This window comes from Dasypus novemcinctus, chromosome 5 (assembly GCF_030445035.2).
Source record: "Dasypus novemcinctus isolate mDasNov1 chromosome 5, mDasNov1.1.hap2, whole genome shotgun sequence".
NCBI lineage: Eukaryota > Metazoa > Chordata > Mammalia > Cingulata > Dasypodidae > Dasypus > Dasypus novemcinctus.
Genome location: NC_080677.1, coordinates 29,785,262 through 29,804,597, shown reverse-complemented (window position 1 = coordinate 29,804,597; position 19,336 = coordinate 29,785,262). Strand labels below are relative to the sequence as shown.

Below are 19,336 nucleotides of genomic sequence, written 5' to 3'. Positions count from 1 at the left end.
CATGGGAGGTCCGCGGTTCAAGCCCCGGGCCTCCTTGACCCGTGTGGAGCTGGCCCATGCGCAGTGCTGATGCGCGCAAGGAGTGCCCTACCACACAGGGGTGTCCCCCGCGTAGGGGAGCCCCACGCGCAAGGAGTGCACCCATAGGGAGAGCTGCCCAGCGCGAAGGAGGGAGCAGCCTGCCGAGGAATGGCGCCGCCCACACTTCCCGTGCCGCTGACGACAACAGAAGCGGACAAAGAAACAAGACGCAGCAAAAAGACACAGAGAACAGACAACTGGGGGAGGGGAGGGGAATTAAGTAAATAAAAATAAATCTTTAAAAAAAAAAAAAATGAATAAGATGTGCTCTGTACTTTCCTCCAATTTATAACCTAGTGAGGGAGGCAGATGTAAACCAACTAAGAGAAAATGCCAAATGGATGCCATTCTCCCCCATGCTAGAATTAGAGAAGACTTTATAAAGAGGGTGAAGGAATTTGCTTGTGGATCTTGAAGGATGAACAGGAGAAGAAATCTGAGAGCTGTGCAGACCTTCATGAGATCCTTTGACAAATCTAAATATATGGAAACTCTAGCATTTTCTTGATCTGAAAGTCTACCAAACCTTTCACAATATCACATTTGTTTAGTCTGATATAACTTGTTTGTAAATCCATTCTGGACCTCAAGAATCGCTAAATACTTCTCTTTGAAATACTCACAAACCATCTTGTAAGAGATTAATTTTAGATACTGATGTCAAACTCATTAGCATATAATTTGCAAAATCCATATTCCTTAGTCACAAACTCTAGCAATTATTTGGTACTTTGAAATCTGTCATATATTTACTGGTATAATATATGTTTTGACATAGTATTTGAATTAAAAATTAATGACTTCCAATGATAATAGATATGTATCACTATGTATTTGTTTTCTTGCCTTTTGTTGGCCATAACTATGACTTTTTTGATGTCAGGTTCTTATTAGTAAGCATTAGTCCCCAATTATGATATTTTTAAAATGAAAAAAAAAAAACTAGTCTACTTCATAATGGTTCACTTTAAGAAGCTGTTTCTAAGTTTTAATTGCAGTGCTGTTGGCTGCAAGTAACAGAATACTCAACTCAGTCCCATTCATTGACTCCAGCCTCTGGCACTGGTTTCAGATAGGACTTGTTCCACAAACTCAAATAACATTACCAGACCCCAGTTTGTATCTCTTCCTTTCTCAGCTCCACTTTCTTAGGTTTGTCTCCACTCTTAGTGTGATTCCTAGATAGTCACCCAAAGCCAGAGCTTCTGCTTCTTCATTCAAAAGCAGCAGGCAAAGAGATGGCCTGCTTTCCTGACAATTCCAGCAAAGTCTCAGAACCAAGCTCTAGCCCTGACTGGCCTGTTACTCATTCCTGACTCCATCACTGTGGTCAGAGATGAAATACATTCACTGCCCTAAACTAATCCAGGCTCACCAGTGGAACTGGGGGAGACTTATTTCTACACAATCCATGTAACTAGGGAAATGGGAATATTTTAGGAAGGAGGAAGATGAGAATGGATGCTAGAGAGGCAACCACAATGACTGACATGGAAATTTAGAGGTCTAAGAAACTTAGCAGTCAGCTCCCTCAGTATATTATATAAAATACAGAGCTCATCAAATTTTTCATTCATTCAACAAGCACATATTAAGTTTCTGCCTGAAGCTAGGCACCGTGGGGCCACAAAGTGCCATGCTGTCACATGAGGACCTTTTAAGTTCCTGTCCTCTCTGTTCCTCTCTATTTCTTAGAAGCTAATGCTACCACTGACAGAGCTGTTTCCATAGAATAGTATTATTCCAAAATATGATATGTCTGCAACTATTCCTTAACACTTGAGAGCAAACCCCAAAACACTGAAGCTTTCAAGTTTGCTCTAAAAAAAGCCACATTCAACTCTAAGCTGTGGCTGTATGAATTGGATGCCCTGAGCAGATAAGTTCAAAAGCCAACCACCATGGGTATACTTTGAAAGATTTTATTTTTTAAGAGGCCAAGTGCCAATTAGGTGGCAGATGCTGCTGCTGGCGGCTCTCCCAAGAGACTCTCCCGGGCAGGAGGTCAAGCAGTCACAGTTTGTGCCTGTTTTTCCAAGGAGGAGTATCGAACCTCAAAACCCTTATCTGCAGACCCTCTGTATCAGAATCACCTGGGAGAATATTTTGAATAATGAGATCTCTGAATGAGAAAAGTAGGGAGATCTGCGTTTTACCAATGCCCCTGGCTTTTCTTAGGCAGACTTATGTTTGCGGCTCCCTGGTTGGAGGCTACATATGCCTCATCCTCAGGTCTTTCACAGCAGTGCATTTGATAAGAGAAGGACAGAACCCCATTAAATCTTGGTGTTCTTTTAGTGAGGCAAGGCCTTGACCCAGCAGGCTGGAATCTGGGGTTGAGCCAAAGAAGACCTCCAAAGCGTCTCCAACTCCCTGCTCACAGCCAGGAATTTTCCCAAGAAAACTGGGAAGACGTGGGCAGTGAGCAGCCGGGGTGTTGGCTTAGTGTCACTACCAGATGACCAGCTCTGGCTCCTGGGTGTGCATGTCCCCTTCTGGAAGAGCGGGCCCTTAGAGGACGCCCCTGCAGAATCTGACCCAAGCTGGTGGCTGTGGCTGGGCTTCGTGCTGGCCGTGGGCTGTCCCCTGGAGCATCTGCAGATGCCACCCACTGGCAGGCCGGCCTTGTTCTCAGAGGGGATGGGTCCTGCTCTCTTACTGAACAAAAAGCGAGCTCTGGATTTCTCCATCTGCTTTAGGTTTCCTGGTGAGCAGGGGAGCCCCTTATCTACTTCCATTTCTTCTAGTGGCTCCTACGCCTGCTGACCAGACTATTCTGGTGCTAAGAATTTTCTCGAGTACCCTAGAAGACCCAGGTGTGGGCACTGCCTGGAGCATATTTGAAACATACTGCTGTTGATGCAATTCCATCACATCACCTCTCTCGTCTCCAGAACTACCCCAAGAAGAGACATCCATTATCGCATTTTGCTTGTGACAATTCAAGAAGCAACGTTATTTCAGTTTAGGTGGCATGTTTCAGTTAAATTAACCATGCCTTAGAGATTTTTTTTCCCTCGGATGTTGGTTTTGCTCCAGCTAACCTAGAAAAGGAGGGGCTGGGGCCCTTAGTCAAGGCTCAGATAGGAGATAGGGCCCCATTGTTTATATTGCTGTCGTTACAATCAGTTGCCATCTCATTATCTTTATAGACAGACACATAACCCAGATGGCAGATAGGCCTCTGTGCCCATTTGCCAGCTTCTGTTGCTTGGAACAGCACAGAGCAGATCTTACAGATTCTGAGACCTGTTCCCTGAGAAAAAGCAATGGATTAATGGTGCCTGCTGCTGAGGGACGAGGAAGCAAGAGTGGTGACCCTGGCTTGAGGGATTTGCAGAGGGCTTTCCCCCTTCTTTTCCAAATTGCCCCTTGGCTCAAACTCTTCCTGGCTGTGAACTTTGTGAACTACTCTACTTCTCTTCACTAAAGCTGGAGTCTGTAGCGAAAACAGGATTTAGCCTGGTGACACCCAAGACGATCTGCCCAGCGATGTTCCGTTATCTGTATCACGTGTTTCTGTGATGGCATCTCAATCTCCAAGTCATTCAGGAATCTTCCTTCCCTACAGTTAGCCAAGTCAAGACCTGTCGGTCTTCCTTTGCAATCATCTGGGCCTTCTCATCGGCATTTTCACCAGTGCTGTCTTAACACAGACTTTCCTGATCGCTCTCCTGTGCAATTAATCGCTCTGGCTTCTCTGTCTCTGCTTCTTCCATCAGTGTGGCAAAGGGACAGGGATACACATTAGAATTTCCCAAGAACCTTGGAAAGAACAGATTTCAGGAACTTTTGCCAGACTGACAAGGTCCACATTGCCAGGATGGTGTCTGGGAATCTGTGTTTTATAATAGCTGCTCGGTGATTCCAACGCATCAGCACCGGACGGGGCCTCTCCACCATCAACTTTTGGAAACTGCTGGCTGGGTCCGAAAAATACAAGTTTTGGAATCTTAAATCCAGGCTTTGAATCTTGATTTCTCGTGTTTTCTGTATTGCCTTGAGCAAGATTCTTGAATGCCTGGCATCTCCATCATTTTGTCCATGGAAGATTGCTGGGGAGATTAAGAGAGAAGCTGCACGTCAGGAGTTGGGCACATAATTGGTGTCCAGAAAGTGGCAGCATCTGTGATTATGAATAGTCTTGTTTTATTGCCTTTATCCTGAAACAGACCTGAACATGCCACCTCCTTGCTCAAAACAGTCCGCTTCCTCCCCATTGCAGACAGGGTGATGTCCATGTTTCTCAGCATGACACTACAGGTCCGGTGGCAGTGGCCTCCTCCCACATCCTCCTGCCCCGGCTCGACAGCCACACTGCCTGGCTGATCCATCAGCACATCTGTCCTGCGCTGATCCGTGTCCACCCGGAACCTCAGCACGTGCTCTTATTTGGAAATGGAGTCTTTGCAGGTGGAATTAGCTAAGAAGAGGTCACCCTGGGTTAGGGTGGGCCCTAAGTCCAGCACGGCTGCTGGCCTCATAGGAAGAGGGAAATTTGGACACACAGACACAGGCATAGAAGGAAGGCAGCCGTGAAAAGGCAGAAAATGGAGTTGAGCGGCCACAAGCCAAGGAAGGCCAGGAGCTACCAGAAGCTGACAGAGGCCAAGAGGACTCCTCCCTAGAGGCCCCGCCAACACCTTGATTTGGACTTCTAGCCTCCGGAGCTGGGAGCCAACAAAGTCCTGTCGTTATGTGTCACCCCGTTTGTGGTTCTCGGCTGTGGAGCCCTCAGAAACTAAGACACTGTCATTGCCTGTCCCTGCTGCTGCTCCTTCTCCCACTCATCAGCCCCTGTGCCTTCTCTACCTGTGGAAACCCCTTCAAGGCCAGCGCCGAGCCTCCCCCCTCGAGAAGGCGTCTTAGACCACCTGGGTGACAATGAACTGCTTCCCCCTCTTCCTCTCATCCAAGCCCTTGGCCCACCCTGGTTTTGTTGGCCCACGTCTGACTCTGTCCCTGCACTGGTCTCCTTGGAGGCAGGGACTGTGGTCTACAGACCATTCAGCTCAGCCATTCATTCACCAAACAGGCATTACGCATCTACTATGAGCCAAGCACTGTTCTAGTTGCTGGGGGCCCTGTCCTCAAAGAGCTTACGTTTTAATCTAGGAGGACAATGCACCAAGTCAATATGTAAAATATAAGATTCGTTATGGTGATAAGTGCTACAAATAAAAAAAAAAAAAGTTGTGTAAGGGAGTAGAGTGATGGGGGGGATTTTAACCAGGGAAGGCCTATCTGATAAGGCAAGACCTGAGCAGAGACCTGAATGAAGGGGAGGGAGAGCCATCCCGGTGGAGGGGGTAGCAAGTGCACAGGCCCTGGCTTACAGGCAGAATGAACTGGGACTTTGAAATCTAAGGCTCCCTTAGCTGGATGCCCCGGGGCAGATATTCCACCTCTCTGCCTTTGTTTCCTCATTTGAAGAAGGGAATATTAATAACACAATTTTTTTCCTGGGCTCTCGTGAATATTCAGTAAAGTATGGTTTCTGCCCATGGCAGGCTCTCCAGATGCTGGTCCCTTCTCGCCTCCCTTGCTGTCACTCCTTACAGCCTCCACTTAATGCTGACTGTGGTGTGCGGTGCATAGCAGATGCTCACGTATTTGCTGATATGAATTGCAAAGGACCATTCCCTGGTTACTGAAACAAACAAAGACCGTACCATGAGTTGACTTAACAACGGGAATGTACTGGCTCATGGTTCCGAGGCTAGGAGATGGCCAACTCTGGGGTGTCGGCAAGGTGAGGCTTTCTCCCTGAGGACAGCGGTGCTCTGTGCTGGCTGCTGGTGATCCTTGGGATTCCGTGGCTTTTCCCTCATGTGGCGATGTCCTCTCCTTAATCTTCAGGTTCTGTGGACTTCCAGCTTCTAGCTTCTCCTGGCTCTCTCTCTGGCCTTCCATGTGAGGCCTTCAGTGGCAGGATTAAGGCCCATCCTGATTCAGTTGGCCACACTGTAGCCAAAAAATACATCTTCAGCAGGTTCTATTTACAGTGGATTTATACCCACAGGAATGATGAAGATTAAGAGCATTTTTTTCTGGGGTACATAGCTCCAAGCACTGCAAGGTAGAAACTTTTCTCTCTTATGATAGCTGTACTTCCTTTGCCACCACCAAGGGAGACATTAAATATGGTGTTCATAGGGAAGGGGATGTGGCTCAAGCAATTGAGCTCTTGCCTACCACATGGGAGGTCCCTGGTTCAGTTCCTGGTATCTCCTAAAGAAGACAGCAAACTGGCACAATGGGCAGGCGTGGCACGCTGACACAACAAGATAACGCAACAAGAGACACAAGGAAAAAAGCATGAGAGACACAACAAAGCAGGGAACAGAGGTGGCTCAAGTGATTAGATGCCTCCCTCCCACATTGGAGGTCCTGGGCTCGGTTTCTGGTACCTCCTAAAGAAGGAAGGAAGATGAACAGCAAGTGCAAAACAACGAGGAGGTAGGGAGAAATAAAAAAAGAGAAATAAACGTTTAAAAAATCGTTCACAAAACAGTTCTATAACCATAACCATAACTATAACCATAACTCAGTGACTGTAGGAGATGGCTCCTTTTGTTCCCATCATGCTCACTAACAGCAACATCCTGTGAACACCAGCTCGGTAGGTGCCGGGCTGATTCAAGAGTAATAAAGGAACTCTTTGCAGCCTGCCACGTGATGTAAAGAGAGCATGGGCAGTACTGGATAGTCTGAGGAACATTCCCAGGTATTAACAGATGGAGTTCCCGTTCCTTATTGGTGTGCCTCATTGACCAGGGGCACTGCAAGCACTTTGCAAGGGCACTGCCTGGTTTCTTTTGTCACCATTGCCTCTGCCTTGTTTCAGCACGTCTTACTGGGGCAGAGCAGTAGCCCCGTAACCACTCGCCCTGCCTCTGGACTCTCTTTGCCCCCTGCAGGTTGGGGACGGCCTCTGTAAAGCACCTGACTGACTGTGAAGTTTCTTGTGCTCCGAGTTCTGTGAGGGCAGCCCTCTGAGACTCCAGGCTAACGCCCGGGCCTGGCCATATTCCTTGTGCTACGGCCACCCTGAGCAACTTGCCCTTCCTGGCGATCGCTCCGCCCCTTCGAGCATACCTGCCCTTACCTGGAGTGTTCTCTCCCTTTGCATTTCTTATCTTTTTATTTATTTATTTATTTAATTCCCCCCTCCCCTGGTTGTCTGTTTTCTGTGTCTTTTTGCTGCGTCTTGTTTCTTTGTCCGCTTCTGTTGTCGTCAGCGGCACAGGAAGTGTGTGTGGCACCATTCCTGGGCAGGCTGGGCTTTCCTTCGCGCTGGGCGGCTCTCCTTACGGGGCGCACTCCTTGCGCTTGGGGCTCCCCTACGCGGGGGACACCTTTGCATGGCACGGCACTCCTTGTGCGCATCCGCACTGCGCATGGCCTGGGGCTTGAACCGCGGACCTCCCATGTGGTAGACGGATGCCCTAACCACTGGACCAAGTCCATTTCCCCTGCATTTCTTATCTTTGATCAGCCAACTCTCCTTCATATTTATCTTTCACAAGGACTCTTCCCTGATCCTGTCTCCTACAGTCTTTTTTCCCCCTCATTTTGAATAAGCAATACATACATGTGATTCAAAATGCAAAGCACTATCATAAGGTATACATGGAGGAGTCTTTCTCCCACCCCTGTTCATGTCTGCCCCACTCTTTCCATCCCTAAAGGTAATTGCTTTTCCTGTTCCCTTATGTGTCCATCCACAGTTGCAAGCAAAAATGGATATGTATTACTATTTTACTCCCTTTCTTAAAATAAAAGTATGCATACTAATGTGTCTGTGTTTCTTGCCTTTTTTCAATTAACAGAATAATTCTGAAGACCTTTCCATGTCAGTATATAGAGAGCTTCCTTAATCTTTATTACAGGGGTGTGGTATTGCGCTAGTAGACATACCATAGTTTATTTAACCAGTCCCTGCCAATGGGCATTTGTAACCCACTGTCTTGAGTAGGGGATAGTTTGCCAGCTTCTATATTTACCACAGTAGTTAATGTAACAAAAATATTTCTAACTTGTGGGTCCCCTCCCAAGCCAATAGGATCCTTGGAAGTAGAGGCTGTGGTTTCATTTGTGTTTATAGCCCTAGTACCTAAAAAAATACTGGGGATACAAGACTAAAAAAAAACATGGCCCTTGCCCTCACAGACTTATAATGTGGTGGGAGAAAAAGAGCCTTGTTTTCAAAACTCACCCCAACTGATATAGAATTACAATTCTGATACATGGTATGAAGTAAAGTACAGGGAATTATAAGAACACAGACTAAGGTGATCTTCTGATCTGGGGTAGGAGATGTCAAGAAAGACTCCTCCACAGAGTGGATGTTTGAACTGAGGTCATGAAGATGAGAGGTAGGTAACTGGAAGGAGACGGGGAGAGGGAAAAGATGCCGTAGCCAGAAGGAATAGCATTTGCAAAGGCCCTGAGATGGAAGGGAGAGTCGTACATTTAGGGGAGGAAAAGGAAGCTGACTTGACTGGGCCGTGAGCTTGACACCTGGTGTGGTCATAGAGGTGCACAGAAGTAAGACCAGCAGGGCTGGGTAGCCATGGTGGACCCTTGGGTCTTCATCCAAAGAGTGAGAGGAGATCTTGGAAGGTTCCTGAGTGGGGGAATGACATTTTAAAATAATCACTCTGGCCGTCAGGTGGAGAGCAACCTGGAGAGCAGCAAGAGTCCACAGCTGGGGCTGTGGTGTTGGTGACAGAGATGGAGAAAAGTGGACAGATGTGCAACAGTTTTACAAGGCAAAGTTGACGAATAACTGGCCACATGGGATGAAGGCAAAAGAGGTGTCATGGACGACCTCTTGGATGCCAGATGACAAAAAGGATGAAAGGTGGCTCTTCCACTGATACTAATATACTGGGAGAGATCCAAAGTTGGAGGAAAAGACCCTGAATTCATATTTTAACATGTTGAGTTTGAGGTCCCTTTAAGAAATTCAGGAGGAAATCTCTAGGAAGCAGTTAGCTAGTAAGCCTAAAGCTTAGAGGAGTGTTCTAAGTGGAGATGTGAAGTAATAGATGTGGAAGAGATTCCTTAGGGAGAGGAAAGAGAATGAGACCTGAAGAGGGTCTAGGACAAGCCTTGGGTACTTTCAAAGTTTAATAGATAGAAGAGTAAGAGGAAGCAGCGACGGAGACAGGAATGTAGCAGCCAGGACAGAAGGCAGAAAACCAGGAAAGGGTGGCCATGGAAACCAATGGAAGTGCGTGGTACAAGCTGAGTAGTATGTGCCAACTGGTTGATGATCTAGTATGTAAGGCGGCAGCTCCTCTCTTTCCCCCAACCAGTGCCACTCTCTATATATTGGTCCATTAGGATCTGCAGGCTCTTTCTCAATGGGGAGGTAGGTGTGTGAAGGTCTCCTTTTAATCTGTCTGTCATTTTTGGTGTCCTTCTCAGCCAAAAGTCTATGTTGAGCTCCGCTTTCCTCTCATATATCAGTACTATTGTCCTTAAGTAACACATGTGTCATCATTATTATAGGAAACATAAGCTTAGAAATGTAGCACATTGCAACATCTATAAGAGGGTTAGAGCGTTTCTTCTCTGTGATAAAGCTGGGTAGTCTACACTTTGTTGTTTAAGAAAATAACTATGTAGAGCTGAAAGCATTGGAGAACCATAATTACAAAAAAAATTCCATCATTTTCACCTCCATTTTCACATGACCATGTGTCCTTCAATTAAAATTTCTTTTTTTATTTTTAAATCTAAGAATAAATCAGAAATTTTTATCTTATTACATTTTCTAGAAAGACTTTATATGATTGAGTTATTAACATTTTATAGGTTTATTCCATCTAAAATCAATTCTACCTTCTTCAAGATTCTGAAGTTAACATCAGCTTGTTTTCAACCACTATTTCATGGAAGCAGAACCGAAAGATACCTGCCTAGTGTAGCTTTCTCTCTAAGAGAAACAGACCAGCTAAACAGCAGAAAAATCACTTGTTTTAGTCTGAAAAATCATAAATAATATTCTGACAAATTGCATTTTGGTATACATTTGCCTGCTTTCCTCCATGTACACGCCTGAGAGTCTGTCGTTAAATCAGGTTAGCAGAGAGTTATCATTTAAAATATAAAAGAGCCCATGGTAGAGGAATGACAATGCAGGGAAATAATTTAAATGGATAAGAATTCAGGGTGATATGTGGAGCAAAAATGGAATGCTGAAAAGAGAAATGACTTGGTGCTTCATTCACTCACAGAATCAGTTGTGTCTTTGTATATAGCAGTAATATTTCAGAGAATGAAACTCCTCTTCTAATGCCAGTCTTTCCCTGGTATGTCAAAAGACATCAGCATTTAAATTTAGGAATCCTATTATACTATCTTACTACTTAGGTACTTACAAGTAGAATTTCATCTTTAAAATATTCAGAAGAATTTTAGTCATATCTAGTCTTCCAAGAAAGCCATAAAATGAACAATGCCAGTGACAATTATGAAACTAAATTGGCCTTATAAGAATAAAAAAAATCAATTTTGCCAGTTTACATTCACAGTGACTAATTTCCATATAAATGATCTGACTTTTTCTAGTCTAAATATGTGCCAGTATCCTCTTTTTTTGTTTTGTTTTAAATATTTGCACTTCTCTAGATGTACTTAGGTGGAAATACTTGGAGGCATGTTGTTTCTGTGTTGCAGTTTTCTTGTTATAATTTTCTTTCTTTTATTTTCCTTCGGCAGTGTATCAGTTACAGCAAGAGGCACCTCGTCCCAAGAGGATCATTTGTCCTCGGGAGGTCAGTACTCGACTCTTTCCAATACACCTTGTTAAATATGATGAATTGTCAGCATTATGTTGATATTGGAGGCCTTTCAGGTTTCCTGGGAGTTGATTTCCATCCACGTTTGTTAGGACGTCACCAAATATAACAACTCAATAATCTGTATTTTGAAATCAGGTGTTATTTTAAGAGTACTACCAACTATAACACTTGGGATCAGAAGTCTCATGCTTTCAACAACTGCAGAAAAGCAAATTAAGCATCTTTTGTAAATTCCCCCCAAATGTGTATTCTGGTTGTTTTCCCTGTGACTGTGAAAGTTTTAAACCATGCAATATTTCAGATAGAGAAAGTACAGAGAATAATGAATATCCAAGTACTCTCAACACCCTGATTTAACAAACCTTTATGCTGTACCATATTGACTTGATACTAAAAATAAATAAAGAAATAAATAAAGCCCTATAAGAAAAGTGACTGTTTTTATTCTTAGAGATAAGTGTAAAAATATATTAACTCATAAAAATGCTTACCAGCCTCCAGAACTTTCCCTAGCCTTCTTTCATTGATCAGCTCTCTTATCGCCAGGGATACCAGCAAGCTTTGAAAGGCAGGACTAAGGCTCAATTTTTCCTTTTTATAATGACCAGTTTCTTTAATAGCCAAACTAATATTCTTCAAACTCAGGGCCCATGGGTCCTTGGTTATTTTTGCTATTATTACTTTGATTAAATACAGAGTAGCAGATGTCTTTGAAAGTGCTGTGTCTACATTATCAAGGGGGAAAGACTCCTATTCCCATAATCTTGAGGTTCACTCTTGAACATCAGTTCTTTCTGGTTAATTGATTGGATTTGGTTTTGAACCTGTCTCAAAGATAGGTATGGATATAGCTACACACAGAACAGACTTACCACTGTTTAATAAATTTTTCTATATAAGATTTTTCTTCTGTTTAAGGACTTTGAAAGTCATCTAGTCATCTTAATTTTAATACAGAGCTGATTTTCTCACCCCAGGAATGTGGCCTGAGAGGAGAAAATATCTTCTCTTTAAAGCAAAATTCAGGATGAGATCAAATCTGTATTTGGAAGTGTGATCCTGCCCTGTGATTCACCCTGCAGTTTGTTGTCCTCATTATCCTTTGGTAATATTAATAGTATGTAAATAAAAGAGGAATAGGATAAATATCACTTTTAAATGAGACTCTTTAAATAAGGCGGTTTTCAGTTAGAAATAAGAAAAAATTTTTGTCAAAATTCCTTCGTTCTTACTTTTCATTTAGTGTTTCTCCATCAGAAAAATTACAGCAGTGTGTAGGGATTTAAGCAGTTGAAGTATCTCCATGAAGAAATGTTTGTAAAAGTAGAACACGATTAAAGGCGTCTTCCTAGGGTTACTAATTAAAAGTAGTCAGACAAGATCAGGTACCTTGAAACCCCAGGAAGGAGTAAATATTCATTTATTTGTTCATGTTTTCAACAAATGCGCATCGAGGGCTACTCTGCACTGCCTTTGATCTAGGCGTTGCAAGTAACATAAGGAACTTGACTATTGGCATTTTGTGTATTATAGTAAAAGAGAAAGATGTGGTGTAAAGATATAATTAAGATTTTACCTCTGTATGTGGGGAGAGGGTGGCAGAAAGTGAGAGAAAGAGAGGGAAAGAGTGTGATCTTTTGAATCATGTCAACTGGCCCTTTAAGTCAGGTGGAGTGTTAGCAGTGGGGATAGGTGGATACAGATTGTGGTCATAGAAACTCTTCCTAGGATTCGGCTAGAAGTCCACCATATAGCTATTTAGTGTTGCACTTGCATCCGAAAGAAATTCTCTGTAGGCTTTAGCAAAGCACAGTTGTTTGCCACAAGCCACCATCTGCTATAACAAAAGGCTATGGCGCGTGTGTGGGGTTTTCTCCCCTCTTTCTTTTAAGCCAAGCGTTTCCCCGTTGAATTTGCACCAATTTGATTCATTAATAACTTTCGCCTGGTTGATGCTTGAGTCATAGGTAGCTTGAATCTAGAAATTCCACATCACATTTCTCCCATGAAGCCTAATGTGAAATGGATACTCATCAGCTGCATTTCCTTTGCAGATGGCTTGGGGCGCATTTAGTCCAGGCAGGTGTCGGGTGATAAAGAGTCAAGATTGCAGAAAGAACAGGTGCTGTGTAGCGGAGTGCCAGCAGAGGCAGCTTCGGTGCACTTTGTCCTCCTGTGCAATGTTAACTGCAAATAATTCCTGCCCAAATTGCTGTGCCTCCCAGGACTTGGCCTCCTGTGAGCGAAGGCTCTGCTTCCTGGTGGATGCTGTGGAACGGCTGCTCCTGCTACAGACGGCATTTATTCAAATGTCGCTGCCTCGTAACACACCTGCATGCTGGGGGGGACATGCCTAATGAAGACGGAGAGCCTTTCAGCCCGAATGTGTGGCCAGAGAGTGAAGCCTTGTTAGCGCATCTGCATTGAGGCTGGAAAGGCTATTTCTTTTGAACACCGAGCTCTGATTTTTTCCCTCTGACTTTGCCATCTCACCCCTTAGCTAACCAATAAGAGCCCCCTCCTCTTAGCCTTCAACCCCCCAGCCACCTCTTCCCTCATCACCGGCAGACCTGTCTCCAGTGGGGCAGCTCTGTCTCCGCTTTCTCTCTGATGACCAGTAACTTCCTGGGCTATTGGGCCTCACCCAGGTTAGGATCCTCCAGTTCGTCATGATAAACACCTGCATCAGAGCACCAAGTGAAGTCTGCAGTTACAGAGAAAATGATGCCCAGTGTGGGGCACTGGCACTCAAGGGGACAGACACAGAACCTCACTTGAACACAGGGTTGGTATCAACAGGCACCAAACCACTGCATGGACTTTGCTGAGGAACTAGGTGAATCAAGGGTACAGATGAATCCGGCAAGCCTAGCAAACCCAGGAGGCAGGAGAGCCTGGCTGTTGAGACAGCTGGATTTGTTCTGAATCCTTGCTCTATCACGTTCTAGCAACTTGATTTAGAGCCAACCAGTCTCTCTCTCTCTGGAGATTAAGATCTAGCCCGAGGGTAAAAACTTACTTTGCAGGGTGGTTGTAAATGGGATTTCTGTGTCAAGTGTCTAATACGGTGCCTAGCACGTAATAGGTGCTCAATTAACACTAATGATTCATAGCAGATTTGGAATTATGTGAAGAGCAGACTTTGAGACAGTCATTAGGGACGGAGTGGGAGTGAGGACAGAATTCTCTGAATGTGCAGGCAAAAAGGCAATGATCGGAACCAAACAAGATGCCCAAGTCAGAAAGTAAGCTACCAGGAGAAAAACACTGAGGGTAAAGAACAGAAGGTACAAGCAGGTGAACAATGGCTCTGGCACCAATTAAGCCAGGCAGGGTCAGTTCCTGAATTACAGTTCATTGCTGTCTTGGGATTCATCACTGTAAATTAATATTTATTGAGCAGCCATGGCACTTGGCATTCTGCTGGCATTTCTTGAGTGTGTCTTGCCCAGAGATTCAAAGCATTCTTCCGCTTTGCAGAATTCCCACTTGCCCTTTGTCACTTACCAATCAGTCATTTCATAGGCATTTATTAATTGCCAAAGGTGTGCCTCTGTGGTCTGTCAGGAAATGTGCAAACTATTGACACCCAACACTATGTCCCTAGCTAAGATCTCTGCCTGGCACACCCCATGCCTCCCCATCTGCTCTCCTGACCGCTTCACCAAGATGGCCTCCCTGGCCATCTCCAGCCCTAACGGTCAGAATAAACCTTGTCCCCCATTCCACTAAAAGGCACCAAACCCCAGAGCACGGATGCCCTGTTGGACTCTTCGCGTTCCCTCCCTCACCCCACACTCGTCCATGGTGCAGTGAGTGTCGATTTTACCTCCAACTGTATCATGCACTTGTTCACTTTTTTCCACCTCCACAACCATCGTGTGGTTCCAGCCAGCATCATTTCTTGCCTAGATTATTGCAGGTCATCAGTAATCTCCGTGCTTCCATTCTTGGCACCCTCCCTCCAGCCCACATTCTCACACATGCGCGTACAATCCATACACCAAACAGCAACCCAGATCGTCATTGTTAAATATATGAATTGGACCTTTCAATAGCTTTCCATTGCTCTTAGTATAAAATTGAAACTTTTTCCTGGGCCTGCTACAAGCCAGCATGTGCCTCCTGCATTAGTCTCTGCCCTGTCTGTACAATTCTCTTTGGCGTTTTCTGCCTTTCCTTCCCACCAGACTCCATTGCCATTCATCAAATAAACAAAGATGTTGCTACCACAGGGCCTTTGCACTTGCCTTTTGCCTGGAATTCTCATCTCCCAGTTCTCTGTATGTCCAGGTTGCATATCAGATTTCACCTAAGAATAGAGGCCCTTCTTGAATCCCATAAAGTTTTAGAACCTTCTCAACCTGGGGAGATCTTCTGGCATGTCACCCTGCTTTATTCTGCCCATAGTACTTAATACACTCTCCACTTATCATATTGAGTCATAACCTGTTGGTAGTCTGTCTTCCTCCAGGAGAATACTAGCTCTTGAGACTTCATCAGTTTCAGTTTCAGATATAGCCCTAGCATTGAGCCTAGTCTAGCAACAGTGGTCAATCAGTTAGTGAACGGTAAAATGATGAAAAAGGGATAGCATTAAAAACTTAGGATTCTCAAACTATTACTAATAGCATATCAGATTTACTCAATGCTGTCATTAGGGTAGTGAGTTGTACTTTTGGCAGTTGTTAGGGTTCTTAAACACAGACTAAAATTTTTTCCTGGAATAGTTCTAATTTCTTTTTGGCCTTTCCAAATAGCCAAACATCAAGATTTACTTGCATGGCTAAAGTCAAATTCCACTAGAATTACCTCAAGGATTACAATAAGTAGAAATTCTTTTGTGCCTTTAAATGATTTTGTGTCACTTGTCTTTTTTGAAATTGCCATAGTGAATGTGGGATTATAAAAAGCAATTTCAAAAAAGGGAAATAAAATTACATGCTATTATTTCAAATTGTTCTCCATTTTCTACAGCTTCATTTCCTCTCTCCCTTATCATAGAATAATCTATTTTGGAGAACTGTTTTTTCTCTAATGCAAAATTATATTTTTGAACTGAGGCTTCTAGTATTTGTGATCAGAATCAGTTTTTTTCTTGAATGTCAGTATTTAAACCCAGTGGGGATGACAGTAGTCTATCCTAAATTGCAGTAGTATCTCATGGCTTTGTTTTACCTTCTAGTGAATTGTATTCACTTTTTAAACACCACTTTTCATGTGACACTCCCCCCCCCCCCCCGCCCGTTTTACATTTTCTCCAGTTTTTGGTATTCCTAAATAGCTATCCATTTCACTCTCTTCTACCTGTATTTGTAAAACTGCCTACTTTTTAAAACTAAAAAGCACTCCATTTCATCATTATGCTTTTTAAGTTATTAGTCCCACATAGACTTCCACCGTCCTGTAGCTTTAGGCATTTATCTTGTCTTACACATGTCTAAAAGAGCTCAACAAGCCATACTGAATGACCATTTCAACGGACTCAATACATTTAGAATCACAGATTTCAAATGAACTTCAGAGAGATTTTCTACTATTGTATTCCATCATTCTTTTATTCCTTGAACATAAAAGTTTATAAATAAATAAATATGCATTTGGGGGGGATGGGAAAATTCTACTGCTTCAAGACAATAGACAAGGTATGTCTCTAAAGTAATGAATTTGATTCTATAAGCCACAAACAAAAATCAATCCCATTACCTTTTAATTAGCTTTATGCATAGTAATAAAAAAGGCTATTTCTTGCCTGGTAGGAAATATTTTTATTCTTTTCATCCTAGACTTTCTCCACTAGTCTCTTTTATTTCCCCTTAATATTGACACAACTAAGGATAAAGGTCCTTCCCATCCTTGTTCCTCCAGGCTTTCATCTCTGTCACTAATGCAGTCAGGCTTTTCTCTTAATGCAGCTTTGTCCAGAGCTTTGGCTTTAGACCTGCTAAAATATCAGGGGGAAACCTTCTTGTAAAACCAATGTCAGGAAAAAATTTCAGACATAGGCGTTTTATGTTTTCTAAAGAGAAGAGTCAAAAGTTCGGTGCTTTTTAAAATAAAAATTTTCTTTCATGTTGACAAATGCCATGATCTAAAAAAAGAATACACATTCCCCAAAGAAGAATTCACTCCCTCCAGAATACTTTGAATTGCTTCGAACTCAATATTCAGACCCTACAAGTTTGCTCTTAAAAAGTAGTTAGGCTTTTCCAGGGTACTATCATATGCAGTGGGTACGGGCTCTTGAGGACAAACTGCCTGAGCTCAACAGAAGCAGGTGGCGAGTTGGAGAGAGACACTGGGAAAGAGTAAACATGCCCGAGCATAAGCTGCAGCAAAAGGGGAAGGTTTGTCCTTAAAACAGAATAAGGCAAACCAATGTGAGCTTAAGCATGATATATGTTTATAAATAAATATGCATTTGGGAGATGGGAAAATTCTACTGGTTCTGGACACATGGACAAGGTATGTCTCTAAAGTAAATGAGATTGATGATAATAGGTAGAGTCTTAAGAATATTCCTTCATCTCTTTGGGTGACTTTATTTCTTTAAATCTAACTTGAGGATGTGCATTCCTTTATATAATTATTAGAGCTGGAATACAACGTTGTGTAGGTATTTTAGAAGCCAAGAATAACTGAGAGCATCATGTATGACAAGGCATACTCTGTTTTCCGTAGCCAGCCTGTTTGTTGACAGCCATAACCCAAGATGCCACTACTCATATGGTGAGGGTGGTGGGAATCTGGTGACCCAAACTGCAGGCACCATTGTTAAGAGAAGGTAACTGCCAGCCTTGCATACCCAAGCAGAAGCAAATGTCACCCTTCACAGCAATTGCAATCTAGAGTAACCTATAATATGCCTGATCTCTGATTCATAGAAGTCAGGTCCAACAAAAGTGCCCAGGTGTGGCCAGGACCATTGGGGAGGTTTTAAAGACATGCTTCACATTTCACTCTCTTGGTTAAAATTTAATTGAGAAGTCATGCTGATAAAAGCATGTTACACTTTGCCCCAGGCAGTCCATGCCTCCTGGAGTACTGTGACCTGTCTAACCATGCCGTTTGAAAGCAGGTTTCTAACCTTGATTCTACTTTCCATCAGAACAATGTAGGTGGAGCAATCTCAGACAGTCCTGATTTTACTGTAACCACCCTACACGATATTGCCTAATGATTTATTTGTTTTCAGTTCCTTAATATTAATGAGGGCTAGCATAGTCGGAGTATTCATTATGCCCTGAGCACTGAACTAAGCGTTTCACATATGCTATTCCCCACAACAGCCCCTTGGAGTAAGTACTATCCTAATTCTCACTCTCATTTTACACAGGAGGAAATGGGGTTTAAGCATAGCACGGGAGGGGAAGAAGCCAGATTTGAACGGAGACAATGCGAATCCAGGACTGGGCTTTTGACCCAGTGATTCTTCAAGTTTGGTCCCAGGACCAGCAGCAATGGCATCAGTGGGAATTGTCAGAAATGCAGATTCTCAGGCTCTCCCCAGACCCACTGAGTCAGAAACTCTGGAGATGGGGCCCAGCAACCTGTGTTTGCACAAGCTCTGCAGGTGGTTTAGATGCCCACTCGTTTGAGGACCACTCTTCTAACCACCTCCCAATTCCCTCTCTCTGCTTTCTGGACCACAGTCCCTTCCCTATGCCCTCAGGACAGAAGAACTATGACAGTTTGACCTCCTGATAATGCTGTTTGTCCAGCACCGTGCTAGACTTTTCATGGATTTCAAGTTAAGAGTTGTCCCCCCAGAGCCTTCTTTGTTACTAGATGTACTTCCTCCTAGTGCTATTTCCTACCCTTGTAAAATCGCATTGCCCTTTTCTCTGCTATGTCTAACTTTTTCACAGCCCCTTATATTGTAGAGACCAAATGTGAATCCTTCTTGTAAGCTTATGATTGGTGCTTAATTTAGCCTCGTTTCCTACTCCCACCCTCTAGGATTTCTGGTGCAGTACTTCTTAGTGTTATGCTTGCATTTCAAAATAATAAAAATATCCAAATTCAATCCTCATAAAATGATTCATATTCATGTGCATTCATATTCAGTATATACTATTAAGAACTCCAGCTTTTAAAAAAGTGTTTTCCTATCTTGTGACCGTGCACAAATCCCTACGAGATTCTGTCCTGCTTTGAATGGACCTTTGTATTAATAAAAATACCAAATTCATTATCAGTATGTCTGGATGACTTTGAATTGTATTTCTGTTTTCCAAGGTCCTAGTTCCTTTGCTCAGTGGATCATTTGTTAGATTAATGAGCAGGTCTCAAGCCTGGATTTTAGGGAAGTACTTAGCTTAAAAGCAAAGCCAGTCCAGGTCTGGTGCTCTCCCAGCCATGCTCCTGGCCTCAGTTTACCAATCCCCACGTTGTGTCCAGGCTGATACTGACTGCACCATTGATAATCAGCCACCTTTGGC

General features: G+C 43.5%; 1 protein-coding gene across 1 annotated transcript in view; it reads left to right on the top strand.

Annotated features, from left to right (window-relative positions):
- The window catches only part of CHN2 (chimerin 2), a 290,985-nt gene that overhangs the window by 144,633 nt on the left and 127,016 nt on the right, over window positions 1-19,336 (top strand). Inside the window, exon 3 of the mRNA XM_004456592.4 lies at window positions 10,813-10,868. Coding sequence (XP_004456649.1) covers window positions 10,813-10,868 — 56 coding nt within the window. The remainder of the gene's footprint in view (window positions 1-10,812; window positions 10,869-19,336) is intronic.